General features: G+C 41.7%; 1 protein-coding gene and 1 long non-coding RNA gene across 6 annotated transcripts in view; both read left to right on the top strand.

The window, feature by feature from the left end:
- LOC125700969 (uncharacterized) overlaps positions 1-8955 on the top strand; it is a 75434-nt gene extending 66479 nt beyond the window's left edge. For both annotated transcript variants that reach the window (XR_007380117.1, XR_007380118.1), the window contains exons 3-4: positions 319-392; positions 5386-8955. This is a non-coding gene — a long non-coding RNA (uncharacterized LOC125700969). The remainder of the gene's footprint in view (positions 1-318; positions 393-5385) is intronic.
- A 567-nt stretch (positions 8956-9522) lies between these two features.
- The window catches only part of SHISA9 (shisa family member 9), a 160980-nt gene continuing 151898 nt past the window's right edge, over positions 9523-18604 (top strand). For 2 of the 4 annotated variants that reach the window (XM_048962346.1, XM_048962345.1), the window contains exon 1: positions 11851-12699. In XM_048962346.1, the coding sequence (XP_048818303.1) occupies positions 12092-12699 (608 nt within the window). In that variant the 5' untranslated portion in view covers positions 11851-12091. Of the gene's footprint in view, positions 11189-11359; positions 11438-11850; positions 12700-18604 lie in introns of those variants that run through there. The other 2 variants (XM_048962348.1, XM_048962347.1) reach the window with 2 other exon arrangements.

The following is an 18604-nucleotide window of genomic DNA, read 5'->3' as shown; positions in this document are numbered from 1 at the left end:
CCCAGAGATAATTTGCTCAAGAGCACATCAAATTTAATTGAAACATCATACCAGACACTCTGAAGAAAACAATTCTGTCCCAGCTGAAACTAAGACATTTACTTATGTCATGGTTTCAAGGTTTTCCATCGATATTCCACATCATAACATCACACAGTGCAGTGGGAGTTAAAGAGTCAAAGGTGCAGTTTCATGACTTGTCACTATATCTTCATGAGTTCCAGTCTCATGGTTTTAAGAGAGGAGAATGAACTATGACTCTAAGAAGACTTCATATTGTTGTTGTTCCTGTTTTCCATTTCTATTTTCTGTTTGCAGGGAAAGCTGAAGTGGATTGGGAGTCACAAGACAGTGGGTTTTTTTTCCCTGGACACTTTGCCTACAGCATTAGAGTAAGGATTTTGGTTTTAGAAACTCTCTCTTTTGCATTTTAGTAGCTTCAATTTCAATAATACTATATGACCTCACATTCTGCTACTGTATTCAGTAAACTGAGTTTGTTTTTTTTTTCCTTTGGCTCATTGCTGCTGTTTTCCTCTTCCAGGCATATCTCCTTGCCTTTTCCCTTTCTGCTCCCACATACCCCCCTCTCCAGGGTGTGGATCCTTGACTCCCTTCACCTCCTCATCACAGAAACCAGGTTGAACTGTGACAATTCATTGATTTTATCAAGGCTGAATGGGACTTTGGGCAACTTGATCTGGTGGGAGATGTCTATATGTTTATAGCAGGGGGGTTGGAACTAGGTTATCTTAAAGTTCCCTTCCAACCCAAACCATTCTAGGATTCTGTGATTCTGTGACTTTCAAGCAAGCTGCAGTCAAAGTTTAAGTATTAAATATTAAACATATAGCGATTTAACAGGTATTTGCACAAGTCTGTACATCTTCATTCACCTAGCAGGAAGGACGAGGAACCAGTATGGAGAAGCAGCATAAAGTCTGTGCATAAATTCTGTCTGCCCTAAGCCTCTTTTTGAGAATCTATTTGGGGCTGAACTGACTTTCTTATTTGGCTGAATTTCTTTCCTAGTGCAGGTTTTGTAAGCCAGTGTTGCTAAGCTGTAAGAGAGATCCCCACAGAGTAATTCAAGTCATTGACCACTGTACATGGTCTGTTCATGCACTTGATATGCTACAGTACTTAAAGGGCATCTATATCAGAAATAAGAATGAGATGTCTGCTTAGGATCAGGCTTGGATGCGCTGACCTGAAAAAGCATCTGTTACCTTGCTGTCAGCCAGAAATAATGATATCATTAACAGACTAGTAGTAAAATTTCCAGTTTCGGCTTCCAAAGCCAGAAGAAATCTGTGTAGTTCTGGTGTGCTTTGGTCTTGCCTTTCTACTCTTCACCAGGCACACAGGAATGCTTTCTCTTTATATAATAAAAAGAGTGATTTTTAAATATTTTTTTATTTTTATTTTTATACTAAAAACCACTAGAAAATCCATGCTTTTCAAGCTTCTGCCAAGTTGGCTTAATTGGGCTCTTTAGATGAAAAAAACTAGCATGAGGCTACACTAGTAGTCTCAAAGCTCTGATTTTCATGCTTTAGCACTAATTTACTTCTGGATAAACTTTGGTTAATCACATTTCTGCAACTCAAGCAAATAAAGAGCCAAATGCACCCTGGTTGAAAGGAGTCCTGGCCTAATTTAAGTCCATTAGAATTCCTTTCTCCCAGTATTTACTATTTTATGTAGTTTTTAAAGTGTAATTGTTTTGGAGGCATCCAGGTATGTACACAGGAGAAGTATTTCAGCAGATAAAATCCACTCATGATTAATTTTGCAATGGAAAATGTTTTAGTCAAGTCCTAGTATACTGTCTAACAGATTCATAAACCATGGATACTGATATCTGCTCTGCCTGCAACAGTAATTCCTTCACTTAACTCTTGAGAGTACCTTTGTCTACAGATCAGACATCATCTTGTGCATAGCCACTTTGTCTTTGACTTGCAGTGACCCTGCCAGCAAGGACAGAAAGTAGTGCAAGATGCAATGGTATTCTTAGGCAGTGCAGCTAGTAAGATTTTGAGAACTTAAGTAATTGTGATTTCTCTTTAAAAAAGAGTTGGGTAAATATCCTGCAAAAGATTTTGTGAAATGATGCCATTCCTATTTTTTTCACTTTTCCTTCCTTGGAGATAGACATTTGTAATATTGCTGCATTCTTACAGTATTTATTTCATCTTCTAGATTAAAACAAAACAAAACAAAAAACCAAAAAAACTCTAAACTGCCACGTTTGCATAGATCCCATGTAAGTAGAAAAAGTGCAAGTTAGGAAGACTTTCTCATTGAGCTACTGAACAATAAATCTCACTTGAATAAACATAATAAAGCCATTCTGGTCAAAACTTGACTAAGATGATTGAGCAGACAAGATAGGCATATAAAAGGAGAACTCACGTTTATTTATGAACCAGCTAGGGCTTTTGAAAAGTTATTTGGTAAACTGAAGAATCAAGAGAGTAAAGCGACATAGGGATGTTATTTCTGCAAAAATCGTGCGCCTCTCACAGTCTAGACTACAACAACAGTGAAGAAAGAGAGCATATGATTTTGCACATTCTGCAAGTAAATTCATAAAAACCAACAAGACTCAATGGACAAAATCATAAACATTTGGTGAGCACCTTGATGTGTGGAGGAAGAGGGAGAAGCACCAGCTGGATCCATCATCTAACTTGGCAATTTTGTTATGTTCATCACTGTGGTACCAGAACACCTTTACAAGCTCTAAGAGTAATCACAATTAAAGGATCACAGAATCATAGGATTGTTTATGTCGGAGGGCCCTCTTAAGCATCATCTAGTCCAAATTCCCTGCAGTGGTACAGGGAAATCTACAGCTAGATCAGCTGGCTCAGAGCATGGTCTATCCTGACCTTGAATGTCTCTAAAGATGGGGCACCAACCACATCTCTGGTCAACCTGTGCCAGTGCCTCTCCACTCTTATCGTAAAAAGCTTCTTCCTTATATCTAATCTAAATCTCTCCTTTTTTCAGTTTAAAACCATTTCCTCTTGTCCTTTATAACAGTCTCTGCTAAAGAGTCTGTCTCCTTCTTTCACACAGCCTCCCCCCCCTTTAGATACCTGAATGCTGCTATTAGGTTGAACAGCTCCAGATCTCTCAGCCCGTCTCTGTAGGAGAGGTGTTCCATCCCTGAATCAATTTTATTGCCCTCTTCTGGATGTGTTCCAACAGCTCCATGTCTCTCCTGTACTGAGGACTCCAAATCTGGATGCATTGCTCTGGTGAGCCCTCACCTGCACAAAGCAGAAGGGCAGGATCCCCTCCCTCAACCTGCGGGCCGTGCTTCTTTTGCTTTGTTTCACAGAATCACAAGGTTGGAAACGACCTGCAAGATCATCTAGTCCAACCACCCTCCCATTCCTATTAGTTTGATGCAGCCCAGGATACAGTTGGCTTTCGGGGCTGTGAGGGCACATTGCTGGCTCAGGCCCAGCTTCCCATCCATCAGTCTTTTTCAGCAGTGCTGTGCTCTAAACTTTCATCCCCCAGCTTGTATTGGCAATGGGGGTTGCCTCGACCCAGGTGCGACACCTTGCACTTGGTTTTGTTGAACCTCATGAGATTCACCTGGGCCCACTGCTCAAGCCTGTCTAGGTCTCTGAGGATGGCATCACCTTCCTCTAGGTTTCTGTTTGTATCTGACAAAGGATTTGTTAATCTCATTATTACTGCTGTGAAATAAGGTGAAAATAATGAAATTTACATTTTACTCTGAAGGAGCTGAGATTTGTAATTGTTCCAGTATCATAGGGAATTAACTCCATGGCTTTATGCCAGCTGCCAAGAAAAATTTATATATGTATGGCACAGAGATGAGTCTTCTCTTGTCCCTGTGGAGTGTAACTATAATGAAAGGTCATGAGGTCAGACAAAAGCAGCCTTCATTCTTACACTGGCAAGGTGCACAAAAGTTGCTTAGGATAGATGTAGGCAGGAAGGTAGCGACAAAGATTGCTGATTTTCATTGGCTTCCCTAGCAGTGCAAACAGCTACTTTCAGCCTATGTGCTGCAGAGCTGTCCTTATCACTCTGCCGGCAGACCATGCCTCCCTTGGGCTTCAGTGTGCTGATGGACATAGAAACCAGAGCTCTATCTGAATACATTTTGAGCAGTATATAGCTATCTAAGCTGGTGCTTAAGGGTGCACTGTATGTGAAATACTCCTTAAATATTTCCATATTCCTTCTACATAATATGCATGATAATCTGGCCCTTATCTTTGTTATTTTTGTCTAACATTTTTCGGTGGCTTTTTTTTTTTTTTTTTTAGATCCTTTAATGTTATTTTTTTTTCTTTCACTATGAATAACGTGAACCTTATACCAACTTTATAAAGTGATCCCATTGCAACCAAAGGAATTTTGTATCCTATTAAAAACACCTCAATGAGAATAAATTTGAGGATCAAATCTTGATCCTCACAGTGAAATCTTCTCTTCAGGGTAATATTCCTTTTAACACTAATGAGATTTTGTCCTCTGCGTACAGCTATCAATAAGTAATTAATGACAACCACCAGACGTAATACCCCAAATATCTTTTGCAATAAGATGAAAAGACTGAAAACTGGATACAGATTCAGTCTTTGCATGGAGAATCTATTTCTGGTCTTGCTATACAAATGTTTTTTTTAACTTAAGCTAAACATCATGAGAGAAACAAGTGAGATAATTTGGTATTGTAAGATCTCTGCTCTTTTTCACTTGTGGTCATTTTGTGTATTAAAATACTTGCAGTGAAAAGTGATCTGGTTATTCAGGCATTGAAATAATCTGTTTCTTCATCATATTCTCAAGGCTCACTTCAATTGTTCTACTTTGCACAGAAATTACATGTGATTTCCTTTTTAAATTTAATATTTTTTTTCTTTTAAAGAACAATCACTATATTCACAGGGAGAATTCGTGAAACTGTAAAATCATATTTAATATTTCAAGGTGTATATAAATTACATTACTTTAAAGAGGCCAGCTTTCTGTCAGATGTGTGGGAGTGAATGACAGACTAATTCCCACACACCCCCAAGAAAATTGAAAGTTGTTCTTTTACTAAATATTCAGTTACAACTGGCCCTAAATATACACCATTTCCATATTATACAGATGTGTAATTATTGCAGCTTCTTTACATTTTACTCCCATGTCACTTGCCTATACAAATATGCAGATGAAACAAACCATTCCGAAAACAGTACTCTGATCTGCCAGCATTTTATATTAATGTGTTCCACTTTATTTTCATCTCATATTCATGTGCTGGGGAGCAGATATCCTAAATGTGTTATTAAAATTAGATTATATTTATCAGGTTTGACATAATCTGCTATTTTCTATCAGCTGTGTAGAACCAAGGAATATCCTGAGTTGGATGAGATCCACAAAGGACCACCCAAAATTCAAACCATGCATCTAAGAGCAGTGTTGGAACACTCCTTGAACTCTGGCAGCTCGGGTTGTGACCACTGCCCTGGGGAGCTTGTTCCAGTGCCAGACCACCTAAGGTGAAGAACCTTTCCCTTATTTGATCTGACCTTCCCCTGACAAGATACCACTGATATCTGCTCTCATCATCGGCTTATACCGCTTCAAGATTCCCTAATGTTTTCACATTACAGTTAAAATCCTTTAAGTTATCCTGATGTCCATCAGTTGTGTGAAAAAAGTTTATTAATTTTGTTTTGTTTTGTTTTTACAGAGCACATTATTTACTTTCAGTAGTTACTTTTCAGTGAACTATTGACATGATGCAAATTGCAAAGAGACTGGATTGGTGTCTTTTCCTTCAAGATATGTAAAACACAATACCAAGATAGATGTTCTAGACAGATACTTGAGGTAATTATAATTGCACTATCTGAGTGCTAAGAAATAGCAGTTATGAATCCCACAAACACTAGCAGAATTGTCTCTAGAAAGTAAGCACATGAAACTGCATTTAGTTTCCCACCTTCATGATCTTCATGTCACTATGTCTGGTTGATAGATTATGCTGTCTCGCTGGCTATCTGCCTGGAGGAAGGAGAAACAATTCCCCTTGGACTGAGCTTCAGTACTTCTCTTTACATTGGCTGTCATGTGGAGTCGAGAACAGACAGTTATTACCATCTGCCTAAAAGATGGCCTGGAACTTGTATGTGTGTTTGTGCATGTCAACAGTTTTCCCATACATGTGCCTAAATTTAGTCACTGCATTCATTACTGGGCTTTCAAATATGTGACCAGATTTTCAGAAGTACTGACCACTCAGATATCTGGTGATTTTAGTGCAAGCTGTGATTATTCAGAATCTGAACAAAATCACCCAGTGCAGTTTTCATTTTAAGTCAATAGAAAGATGGGTGTTAATTTCATAGGTACTGGGTTGGACTGTAGTCTTTGGCAACTAGTCTGACACTCTCAGCCAGGCACTTGCTTGGTAATCGTGTGAGTGAGTCTGATAGTCACATGAAAACTGCGGTGTCACGTAATCAAAAAAAGAATCACAGAACTCCAACTGCCGTTCCTTTATTGTATCCTTTATTTTATCTGTCTTATCATTTATTTGAAAATCTTGGGTGTCATAGCAGTTAACATCCTTTAAAAATGAACCTGTCAGAGAAATTTTCTTTTCCTTCTTCACAAATAGGAGAAATCCTACATCTATCTGTTATTACTACATATAAGATCCAGAATATTTCATTTCTTGGGTGGGCATGTTGTTACAGCTATCCATGGATAGTTGTCTTTATAACTAAGGCTTATTATTAGGAAAACACACTGAAAAGGTCTAATGTTCAGTAAGAACTTCTGATTTTCATTTCCTGCCCTAATACACTTTGGAAGACACATAAAATACAAGGTGACTGAATTCCTTATAAATTATGTCATACAGAAACTTTACATTTCTGTGAAGAGCAAGTTACTCACCTCTGAGCTTCACAGCTCACTTTTAGCCCCTGAGAGTCAGTAGTGCTAGAATGGACAGACTATAACTGGTTCACTAATTGGACTTCATATACTGGCTTCCAGCCGTAGAAGTTCCAGGCCTGGGGAAAGAACATTTTAGTCTACCTTCTAGACACTGCTATGTAGCCTCTTAGCTGTTCTAATGTATGCCAGAGCCTGACAGTAGGGGATTAAAAATTTTTCTCTGCTCTGTCCTCTTTTTTTGCCTAAGCACAGCTTCTGTATACTAAGGCACAGTATACAGCCTATTATACTGCCTTTAACCTTGAAAATTTTTATTGCTATTTTAGTTCTGTTTAGAAAGGCTTTCTTTCTGCCTTGAAAAGTTGAACTCAAGGGAACAAAGGTAGCTTGGTTTTCAGTTGGAAGGCTACAAAAGCAGGTCCACGGTTTTGATCCTCTGTAGCCCTTTTTTCTTTTTTTGGAAACAAGATATAAAGATTTTGCTGTTCAGAGTCTGGAATGATCTGCAGAGCTTTCTTTGCCAGCTGCAGTAATTCTTAGACACTTAGTCAATCCTTCCAGATGTAAATTCTGTGGCAATCTAATTTAAATCAAGTAGAAACACACTTAGTTCACTAGTACTCGCAATACTGTTACAATTCAAAAACAACATCAATCTTGCCAAAGAGAGAAAATGACTGGCAGCTTTCCCTGGTCAAAATTAGAGGAATAGCTGTGCAACAGGCAAAGCTGAGAGCACAAGGCATTTTTCAGCCTCTAGTGGCATTTTGGCACTTTTCCCTGATGTATACTGAAGACAGTACACGCATCAGTATACGCGTTGCCTCTTCTACATTTAAAAGTATTCCATTTGCCTTCTTTATTTATCTTTTTTCTTTGTTTGTTTTCTGATTTAAACTACTTCCTGTGAGTTAAACTGAAGCTACAAGAGCTGTCAGAATTTCATTAAATCCCTTCCAAACATAAACACTGTTAAAGTCCCCTTCCCTACCTCAACACATACTATTACTTTGGTTTTGGTTTTACAATAAGATGGTGGAGAAAAATATTTGGTGATAAGGGTAATCACTACATTGTAGAATTGCAATAAACTGTTTTTACTCCTCAGTGAGTCATGAAAACAAATCATGATTTTTCATTCATGAGGCACCTCGTGGCTTAGTAAATTCTCTTGCTGGTGATCCCTTTGCTATGTGCAAGCTGTATTTTGATGACAGTAACTAAAGAAGTACTCAATATGACGTGTAATGTTTGTAAGATGTTCTAGGTTGCTATGAATTCAAGCAGCCTCCTTGTTAAATACATTTTGTTGCTTCTTCAACTCGTGTTGGCTAATTTGTATGTCTCATGTTACCTTATTACTCGACAACAGACATATTCTAACATTTAAGTATACTGTTAAAAACTAGTAATTATAAGTATGCTGCCACTTGGCCTCATGTAATTATCATCTGTTTTGTTTTCCAGCCATAGTACATTTCATGTCTATACATCCAAATATTCCATTGGAGTACAAAATGAATACATAGGAAGCAGACAGGTTAAGACACTGCTTAATTCTAGTTTCCACATGGAACTGCTTATCACAAAGTACTCTTCATATCAATACTGTCTGAGATCAGGCCTGCCTACCTTTTCTGACAGATATTCTTGGTTATGGAGAGCCTGTTAATAATGATTGAACTACATGACATTTCTCTGGAATTAATGATTGACCAGAAGACTCCAGTGGCTCAGTGCTTGGCAGAGGACCATTCTCTCCAGCAGGCAGTCTTTCCTTAGGAAATACTCAGAGGTTGCATGAAGATTAGTATTATTATTTACAAAATGAAATAGTGAATTTTAAGCATGATCATTGCAATTGCTCTGTGTTTTAATTGTTCAGTATTCTTCAGATTAATCTCCACCTCAGTGTTCAGGTTAACATGTGTTCTCTTTCTTAATTTTACTTTTTCAAAATCACTTATTTACATAAAAGCTTGCGAGAATCAGTTCTAATGTTTCATACAAAACATAACATATATAATACACACATATCTGTGCAAAGTATGAAGGTGTAATATGTTTGTTTAATTTCCACTAAGAAATGGCTATACAATGCTATATACGTCCCCCCAAAAACCTGTTTTCTAGATTAAAATGGAACAAGCAATATTGCCATTGATTCACGTGTGAAAGTCTCATTCTCAATAGAGAAGTATAAGAGGACTAATGTGCTTTGTGGAAGGTCTGTGCCTACAGTTAAGTACTTCACTTAGCTAAGTGGATATGTGCTTGAGTAAAGACATGCTCTGTGGGTTGAAACTTCATGTTCTCAATTGTTCCAGAGGCAAAATACATTAGTTGTGGAATTAAGCTATAGAAAAAATAAGTAATTATTACTTACTTCAATGCAGTGACAAAAGGGATGTCTAGAAAACACAGTCCTGATGCTATATTGTGAAATCTTTTGTGTTTCTCAGCTTCATAAAGACAACTGAAATCAAAGTTTATTTACAGTTTTAATTGAAAAAAAAAAACTTCAGAAAATCATGCAATGACCCAATACATGCCCCAGTACGGTATGAAAAGCCTGTTTCTCTCAGTTTTAGTTCTGTTATTTCCATTGTTACGCTCAATGGTTATATATTTTGATCACATAGATAATTTGACAACTGCACACTAGGAAAGCATTATAACACACTGCAGCAGGCAAAAAAAAAAAAAGGGGGGGGGCCCTCACAATATAGTCAAGAATAAGTCGAGCTCACCCTTACAATTCTAAGAGATATCGTGGTGAAAATAACTTCACTAATATTACTAACAGGAACATCGGGCATAATTAGAGTAATTTATGATTTATTAGGGTAATAGGATTAATGGGTTCTGAGTTCAATAGGTCTTATGCTGTCACAGGAAACACTTTTTCAAAAAGCTTTGAATAACTCTCCTTTTTTTTTTTTTTTTCTTCCCTAGTTCTGACCTCCATTTCCTAGGACACGCATTTAGAGTCAGATCCTGATCTGGTGGAACTGTGTCCACCACATGTTAGATTCTAGCCTAAATACTTTGTTGGGGTTGCACAATGCCCAAGGAAATCCCCAGGAACTTACCAAACAAGGAATGCATACCATAGCCAGTCAGGATTAATGGCCTACAGAATAAATCATTTTTGATGCTATTATTTCTGCACGTGCATGGCACTAATCATGCAAAATATTTAAGCAGCTTTTCAGCAAACAGGGGAGCTTGTATAATCTTATGCACCTGACAAGACTGGCCTTTAAAAGTATACAGATACAACAGTATGATTCACTTTTGTGCTGTACCTTCAGCACAAATTGCATCACAAAGTGTTAAATAATAAATAACAGCAGAGTGAAGTATACACAAGAGAGGAATGATATGATTTCAGAGGAGACTTGAAAGGGGATGTTGATGAGGTGGAGGTGTTAAGAATTAAATATTAACAAAAAGGCTGGTTTGGCTGAGACCAATTGTTTTCCTCTGCTGAGGAATAAAGGGGCTTTCTGACCTGCAGGAAGGCTTTCTGCCAACCCGTTTGGTGGAATCATCACATTGTACTTGGAGTCTATTTTTAAGAGAAAGCAAAGGATCGCAATTAGCTAACGACAGCCCTCTCCAGTTCCAAACGTCTGCTTTGTCCTCTGCCTCACCTCTCCGTTCACTACTGCTTCGCAAACCCACACGAACCTGGTCCGAGTTCCTGGGGAGCAGCGGCCACGCAGCCCCTCTCCCCGAGCTGAGGCCATCCAGACGTGTCCCTGAGGATCGGGGGAGCTGCTCCTAACCCGGCCCACACGGCTACATCCCGCCATAACGGGCTTGTTTCCTACATTTGGTGGCAGCATAGCATTCAGGATAATACCACTGCTGTTCGTGCAGGTCGCTGCCAAAGCAAACGGTGGGATGATGGAGTCAAGCGGCAAGGAATGGCTAAAAACTCTTTCCCAGAGTCAATGCCGTGTTTGGGGGAAGTTATTTTAATTCAGAGTCTCACGGGCAGCCTTACTGCGTCCCTAGAAGCCAGCCCGACCGACATTGTAACGAGATTTCTAAATAACTGACGTGCAGGGGCAGCTCACGTTTAGCAGCCACACGCATAGCCCCGCCGCAAGCCGCGCAGCACGGGTAACGCGCTACCTGAGGGCAGCGCGCGTCCATGCCCGCGCTTTAGCGGAGACGCGGCCCCGTGCGCGGCGCCCTGCCGGGACCCGCCCGCCCCTCGCAGGTGAGCGAAGCTCCAGCCGCACCGCCAAGCGCGCGCATAGCGGAGCGCTCCTCGCACTCCGGCGCGCACCTGGGCCTGGAGCCCGCGCGCTGCAGGGGGGCGCGAGACCGCAGCCGCCCGGCGCCGCGCGGCCCCCCGCCCTGTCCGGCTGTTACCCCGGAGTGGCGCGCAGGACGGGGAGAGGAGGCGCTGCCGCGCTTTCGAAGACGCACCTGTGGGGAGCGCCCACCTAAGCGGGAAGTCTCTTATGTAAGGGATCCGCGGCGGGGGACGGGCGCCTTTTGAGGGGCTGCTGGGCGCGAGTAAAGCCCCGCGGGGGAGGCTGCGCGGGAACGGGCGGCTATGCAGAGCGGTGCCCGGGGAAAGGGGCCGCGCTCGGTTCCGCGGCGTTCGGGCGTCCGCCGGCGCCTCGGTGCCTAGGCTGGGCCGGCGGGGCCGCCTCTCCCTCACGCTCCGCCGCGGGGCAGCCTTCCCCCGCCGGCTGGATGCTGCCCCTCGGCTCGCCGGGCTCCGGGCAGGGGCTCTGCGGGCGCCGGCTGAGGGAGTCGCGCGACGGGCCGCGCCGGGCTCGGCGGGGGAGCGGAAGGCGGGCGCCAGGCGGCGCGAGGCGGCCCCGCTCCGGTCCTTCCCTCCCCTGCGGCGCCCTCGCCCCGGCGCTCCCGCCCCTCGCCCCGCTCCCAGCCCGCTCTTCCGCGCTGCCCCGCGCCGCCGCCGCACCTCCGCCCCCCGCACTCCTCCTCCTCCTCCTCCCGCGTGCTCCCTCTCCGCGCTCCCCGCTCCACAAGTGCCGCTCGCTCGGCTCCTCCGGCGCAGGGAGGCGCGAGGCTGCGGCCCGCGCGGGGCCGTCCGTAGCGCTGAAGGCGAACGCGGCTGAGGCGCGCCCGGCCGTTGACCGAGCCCTTTATGTCCAGCTCCCGGCGCGGCGCAGCATCCAGCAAGTCGAGCGGCGGCGGCGGCGGCGGTGCTGAGCCGGGGCTGAGAGGCGGAATGGAAGGTTTCGTTCGGCTGCTCTTCGGTTACTTGGTGGCGGACTTGCTTACGCTGGTTTGTCGGGCTCAGGAGAAAGCCGGCCAGCAGCTGGGGAGTTTCGTGGTGCTCTCGGGAGGAAACCGCTCCAGCCTTGGGGAACAACCGGACCCCTCCGAGCCACCTCCCACCCCGGACTTCTGCAGGGGCTACTTCGACGTGATGGGGCAGTGGGACCCTCCCTTTAACTGCAGCTCGGGGGAGTTCATCTTCTGCTGCGGCACTTGTGGCTTCAGATTTTGCTGCAAGTTCAAGAAGACAAGGCTGGATCAAAGCACCTGCACGAACTACGAGACGCCGCTGTGGATGAACACTGGGAAGCCTCCTTCCCGCATAGATGACCCTCTGCACGACCCCACCAGGGATAAAACCAACCTCATCGTCTACATTATCTGTGGGGTTGTGGCAGTTATGGTGCTGGTGGGAATCTTCACCAAACTAGGGCTGGAAAAGGCACACAGACCTCAGCGGGAGCACATGTCCAGGTAAGGTTGAGTGTTGGGTGCGGGGTCCCTTCCTCCATCGCTCCTCTCAAAAAAAAAAAATAAAATAAAATAAAAAAATAAAAAAATAGAAGCCCACGAGTTCCTAAACAATATGTCCACCCAGCCAGGCGGGCTTTATTCCCCTGCAAGGTAACTGAGACCAACTTCAGAGAGCAGGGCTTCTATGGTTCCCCAAGCCGAGGTTATCATAGTGCATGCATACTGAAGAAGAATAGAAATTAATAGGGTAGTGTGCACACAGAGCAGTCAGTTTTTATCTGCTGCATTGGACATACTCCCCAGTAATATCCAGCAAGTCTTTCTACATACACTGTAGTTGAATAGGAAAAGAAAAAATTCTGAAACCAGAAACAGTGAATTATAGAAAGCCTGGTAGGTTTTCTCTTCCAACTGTTTTGAAGCCTGGAAAATGTTTTTATCTTCTCAACTGAAGATGTAAACAAATGTCATCTCGCTCTCCCTTTCCAGCTGCAAAATGGTTTTGGCAGGACCTTCCCTACTCCCCCAGCCTTTGAAAGCGTGTGAGCTATTTGTAAAATATCTGAGCTGTGAAAATGAGCCAGGGTAGAAGGGAAGAGGGAGACAAAAAGGAAATGCTATTGTAGAATTGCTTAATGTTTTTTCAGTTACTGTTGAGAATTTTAACACAGAATATGAAGATCTTGTCATCCATAAATGTGTTATACTCTGTATCCACTGTGTAATGGCTGAGTTACACCGAAGAGAACCTCCCCCACCTAGAGTTAGGCATGCTGTGTGCTGTCTACTCCAGATACAGGCTGCCTAGTGGTGGACAGGCAAGTGGGCAGCTTAGGACAGAGCCCAGTGTCTTAAACAACGTATTCCAAACCAGGATTGTCACAGCAGTTCAAAATCAAGGCATAACACGTGTGCCAAGTTTGCAGTCTATCTGATTTTTTTTATGCTAATCCCAAGCACATGAAAGTAAAGCAGAGGCGGGGGGGGGGGGGGGGGAAGGCATTAAAGAAAGGGTATCTCTCCGTTAAAGAGCCTAAATTAACTCCAGTGTCTTGGGCAACTTTAGAAATGCAGTGCAATTAAAAGGATGCCTTCTACTGGGCATGCAGTGAGGCAGAAAAATTCCCCTTGCCCTGGTGATGATGTAGTTCACAATCTTTAAAGCTTAGATGAAAAGTCTTTGAAATGTAGCTCAAGAAATCAACTCAACACCTGGAGCCGTATCACGGCAGCTTATCATGGAACGTACAGGAAAAAGCCACCAAAAACTCCTGCAAAGGAATTGTCTGTTCGCTAAGTTATTTGCTATTTATAAACTGGCTGATATGGATACTACTGAGAACAAAACATCACAAATTTTAGTCCACTCAATACTGTGTGTCAGTGGCAATTCTGCAAAGCCAGTTTTCTTTGAGCAAGGTATATTAATCCTTTAGACATTTTGAATATTCTGACTGCAAAATTGAGTCAAAATAAATATAAAAAATAAAGTGGATCCCACTTTATTTTTTAACTCTGACCCTTAAACTAAGGGGCTGAAGCTTGTTTGTGAAAAGCTGTCATATGCTTCAGTCTATTTCTGTGATGTCTTTGTGCAGGCAATAAGTCAAAGCTTGTAACAAAAAGCAGGACAAAGCAATGGTGTAGCCATCCCTGCTTATACCTGGCTTAAACAGATCCAACTTCTACTAACAGAAATACTTGCTGAAGAAGCTCTTTGTATTTGCTATCTAAAGTACAGGTGTTAAGTATTCTGAAATGATATTCTATCTTCTGATATTCTGGGAAACAGTATTACGAGGGACCAGAAAATATTCTGAGATCCCTGTCATGTGTGCATAAAGATTAGGTTTCTGAAGTGGTTCTTGGAAAGGTCATGTGTTATCCTAATTACTTAACATTGTCTGAGATCTTGTACCTTCCTTGCTGTGAAAACATTCAAATCAGGATTATAGCAACTGGGAAAGTCATGATCACATGGAAAAACAGTCACCCACTCACTGCACATAATAGCTAGTCATCTTCTGATGAAGCAGTACTACAGCTTTTTTTTTTTTTCCTCCCCAAAAGTTCTCACACTCCTATTACAGTTGTGTGGGGTGGGTCTGGTATAGCATTACTTGTAAAAGGAATTGATTTGTAAGTCCTTTGGGCAATCTAAAAATCTTTCATTGAGTGAAGAACTGAAGTATCCTTTTATCCTCAAATGCGTGTTTAACTAAAACGTTCCATCCTCATTTTACACTACTAATACTCTGAAAAAGAAGTTGCAGTACTTAAGCAGTTGCAGTACTTAAATTTATCAGTTTAAATAGTTAATAGTACCAGCAATTAAAATAATATCTAGTCTGTATTTGCATTCACCTTCTTTTGTAATACTAATTTCTACAATTAAAAAAAACATGCAGAACAAACCCAAATCAAAACTAGCACCCCTTATGCTTTTTTTCTGTCCCAAATCTTATTAATAAGCAAAAATGTAATGCACTGAGAGTGTTAGGTAGGCCAATTCAGAAGTGTAAGTGCTATTCCATTTTGGCTGGCAGCAAAAAACATTCATACAGAGACTGATTTGATATCTATTTCCTTGCTAAGATTGTCTCTTTTCCCTCCCCTACCCAGAGGTACAGGAAATAGTGGAATTCTCTCAATTCTTATGAACAAATTCACCTAAGTAAAGGCTAGTAGTGCTTATCAGATAAGGTGATGGATGATGTAAGCTGACTTTTTTATAAGAGCTGATTTTTTTTAAGGGAACAGGATACAACTGGTGTAAATTATGTAATTCCATTTTTCTATTTACTATTTAGAAACACAGAGACCTGCATGTGAGAATAAGAATGTTGACTTGTAAACAGGGAGCAGGTCTGTGCCATACTTAGTAATTCCTTGCATCATTTCATCTTGAGGTCAGTGGATCTGCTGCTGAAGTAAGACACTTGTGTATGTTAGAGCAGAGAAAACTTCTCAGAGTTGGTGAGCTTAGTTTCTATAGCCTTTCATTATATTTTGTTTACTTCTATACCAAAACAAACCACGAACACTCTTCATTTCATATGAATTTTCCTGAAATATTTCACAATGAAAGAACAATGGGGAAATGTAGTTATACCCACAGCAAAAACAAACAAACAAAAAACCCTACAAGAAAACCCAGTGGACAAGGCTATTTAGCACAAAGAAGTTGCTTACTTTTCTTTTAAGAAAAAATGCCAAATATGAAACTATTGACAATTTCTTTCCTTTGCTTTTAAATAAAACACTCTTACTGTTGGCATGGAACTGTGAATATAGAAGATGAAAGTGGAGAATTAAGTATGGTATTAACTCTGCATCGTGTATTTCCCTTTAGACATCATATGATAATGCACTGTTTATATCATTTTCCCTTTTAAATTTGTTACTTGATATTACAAGGAGATAAATGTTCCCTCAGCTACGGTGTTCAGGAACCAAGCAGCAATAGTAGTGTCCAAGTAGAGTAACTCTTCCTTTACCTAAATGCCTTTTAAAAGAATAAGATGGTGTATGTTATCAGATGTGGCAGAGGGATTGCGTGTGGCAGTATCATGCCTAAAAGGAGAAGAGAAGCAATCTGCCTCCTGAAGCAGACCTCGAAGCCCTGCTGCTTAGGAGGGCAGCGCGTGCTTGCTGCTTAAGACTTGCATCAGAGAGACTTTCAGGCTCTGTAAAATGATGAATTCTTGAAAATGTGTAGAATAAGCAAAAGCTTTACTTCTTTTCCATGGAGGAGATCTTTCTGTAAACAAAACTACACCTTTGTCTTCTTCTCTAATCCTCATGGAGAATGTGCAAACAAACCTGGAACTGAATGAACAATATTTACACTCCTACACCTAGCTCCTGTTGTCTTTTTTTTTTTTTTTTTCTTTTTTCAAGCAGTGCTTCTGATAGCCGATAGCTGATAGTATGATAGTATAGCTGATAGCAGCTTTCCGAACATTATGAACCATCTGATCTCTTCTTTTATCCTTCTCAATGTGCTAAGCTCCTAAGTCAAGTCTTCTGTTGATTATTTGGAAGGCATAATATGCCTGGGGCCAACAATAGTCTGACTTGCCAAAATGCTGAATCCTACATGTGAAATTATTTCCCTTATGGATTTAGACCCAGTTTTGGAGGCAAAATTTAACAACTGACCTTTCATGAAATAACTTGTGTTTCAGCTTCTTCAGGCTTATAACCATAAGGGAAATGCCTGGCTCCACGTGCTTTGTAACATCTGAAAATAGTATTATATACCCAAAGAGAAATCTTATTGCAGAAGAAATCACAAAGTTTTGTGACAGTTGGATAGCTCTGGGCCATGTTTAGGTAATGTTTTTCCACTTCAGTAAAACTGCAGTCAATGTCAATGTATCAATATATAGGACTTAGATATCACTATGTTTTACATTTCCTTAAAAAATTGTTATGTATAGCAGTGGTGTGAATAAAGTCCCTCCACACATAAGTATCACTTTTTGTATGATGATATTCAGGTGAGAAATGCACAAAGTCTGTTGGCCTATGCAGTATTTTTTGAAGCAAGCATTCGTTCAAGGATGCTGCTGTGTACTCTGTATGCACAAAACTCTATATAGGCAAATCCCTAGGAAAAAAAATGCAGGTAACTGCATTGCCTTTGTGCTTCAGTAACATGAGCTGCCACACATTTTTAACTCTCCCTGACATCAGTGGAAGATAAGGACAAGCCTTTTGTTATATGAGCTATTTTGCCCTGGGAAGACTGTATAACTTTGGCTAGTACAGTACGAACATAGGTGCTGTGTCATTCAAAATCATTAAAAATAGAACTTGACGAGAAGTTCCTTTTTCCTTGACATATTTGCACAGCTAATTCCTTAAAACCTGACTGAAAAAAAAAGCCACACTAAAGAGGTAGAAAACTCAGCTGGCATTTTCACAGTCAGTCAGTAGTTAATCTGCTGCCATTTAAAGTCTATAGTTAACAATATTCAACATCATATTAAGGGCAATGAGGAAGACATTTCAGAAAACCTGTTCTTGCAAGGCTGGGAAATGCTACACTATGTATTACAGGTTCACACAATTTTAACTCCCGTGATGAAGGAACTTTGATTGGTGCTTCTTTCCCAGAAATGTGTCCATCTGCCTCTGGAAAAAAAATAAATATTGCATGAATTCATAGAATCATAGAATCACAAGGTTGGAAAGGACCTATAAGATCATCCAGTCCAACCGTCTCCTCATCACCACTGCCACCACCAGCACTAAACCACATCACGCAGCACGTTGTCCAGGCGCCTCTTGAACACTGCCAGGGACGGCGACTCCACCACCTCCCTGGGCAGCCATTGCACTGCCTGACCACTCTCTGAGAGAAGAAGTTCTTCCTTATGTCCAACCTAAACCTCCTCTGATACAACTTGCGGCCACTGCCCCGTGTGCTGCTTGTTGCCTGGGAGAAGAGGCCAAATCCCTCTTCGCCACAAGCTCTCTTCAGGAGGTTGCAGAGTGCAGTGAGGTCTCCCCTGAGCCTCCTCTTCTCCACACTGAACAATCCCAGCTCCCTCAGCCGCTCCTCCATAAGACTTGTGCTCCAGACCCCTCACCAGTTTCGTTGTCCTTCTCTGGACAGGCTCCAGGACCTCAATGTCTTTCCTGTAGTGAAGGGCAATTGACTAGAATTGATTAGATATTGATAGTTTTGGTTCCTGTTATTCTAAACCGTCTTTTGCAATATAGTGCTTTATTTTAGCATCTTTTTCTACATACCTTTGTGAGATCTCTCGTAGTGATTTTTATTTTTCTGCTACATAGGCCAGTTCTGCAATTTCTGCTGTATAAGCATTGCTTCAAATGGAAGCATTGCTCTGATACCATTACAAGTGGAGGCACTGCTCTGACCTTCTGACCTTTC

This window comes from Lagopus muta, chromosome 15 (genome assembly GCF_023343835.1).
Source record: "Lagopus muta isolate bLagMut1 chromosome 15, bLagMut1 primary, whole genome shotgun sequence".
In the NCBI taxonomy this organism is placed as follows: domain Eukaryota; kingdom Metazoa; phylum Chordata; class Aves; order Galliformes; family Phasianidae; genus Lagopus; species Lagopus muta.
This window is presented reverse-complemented; position numbering and strand designations above follow the sequence as displayed.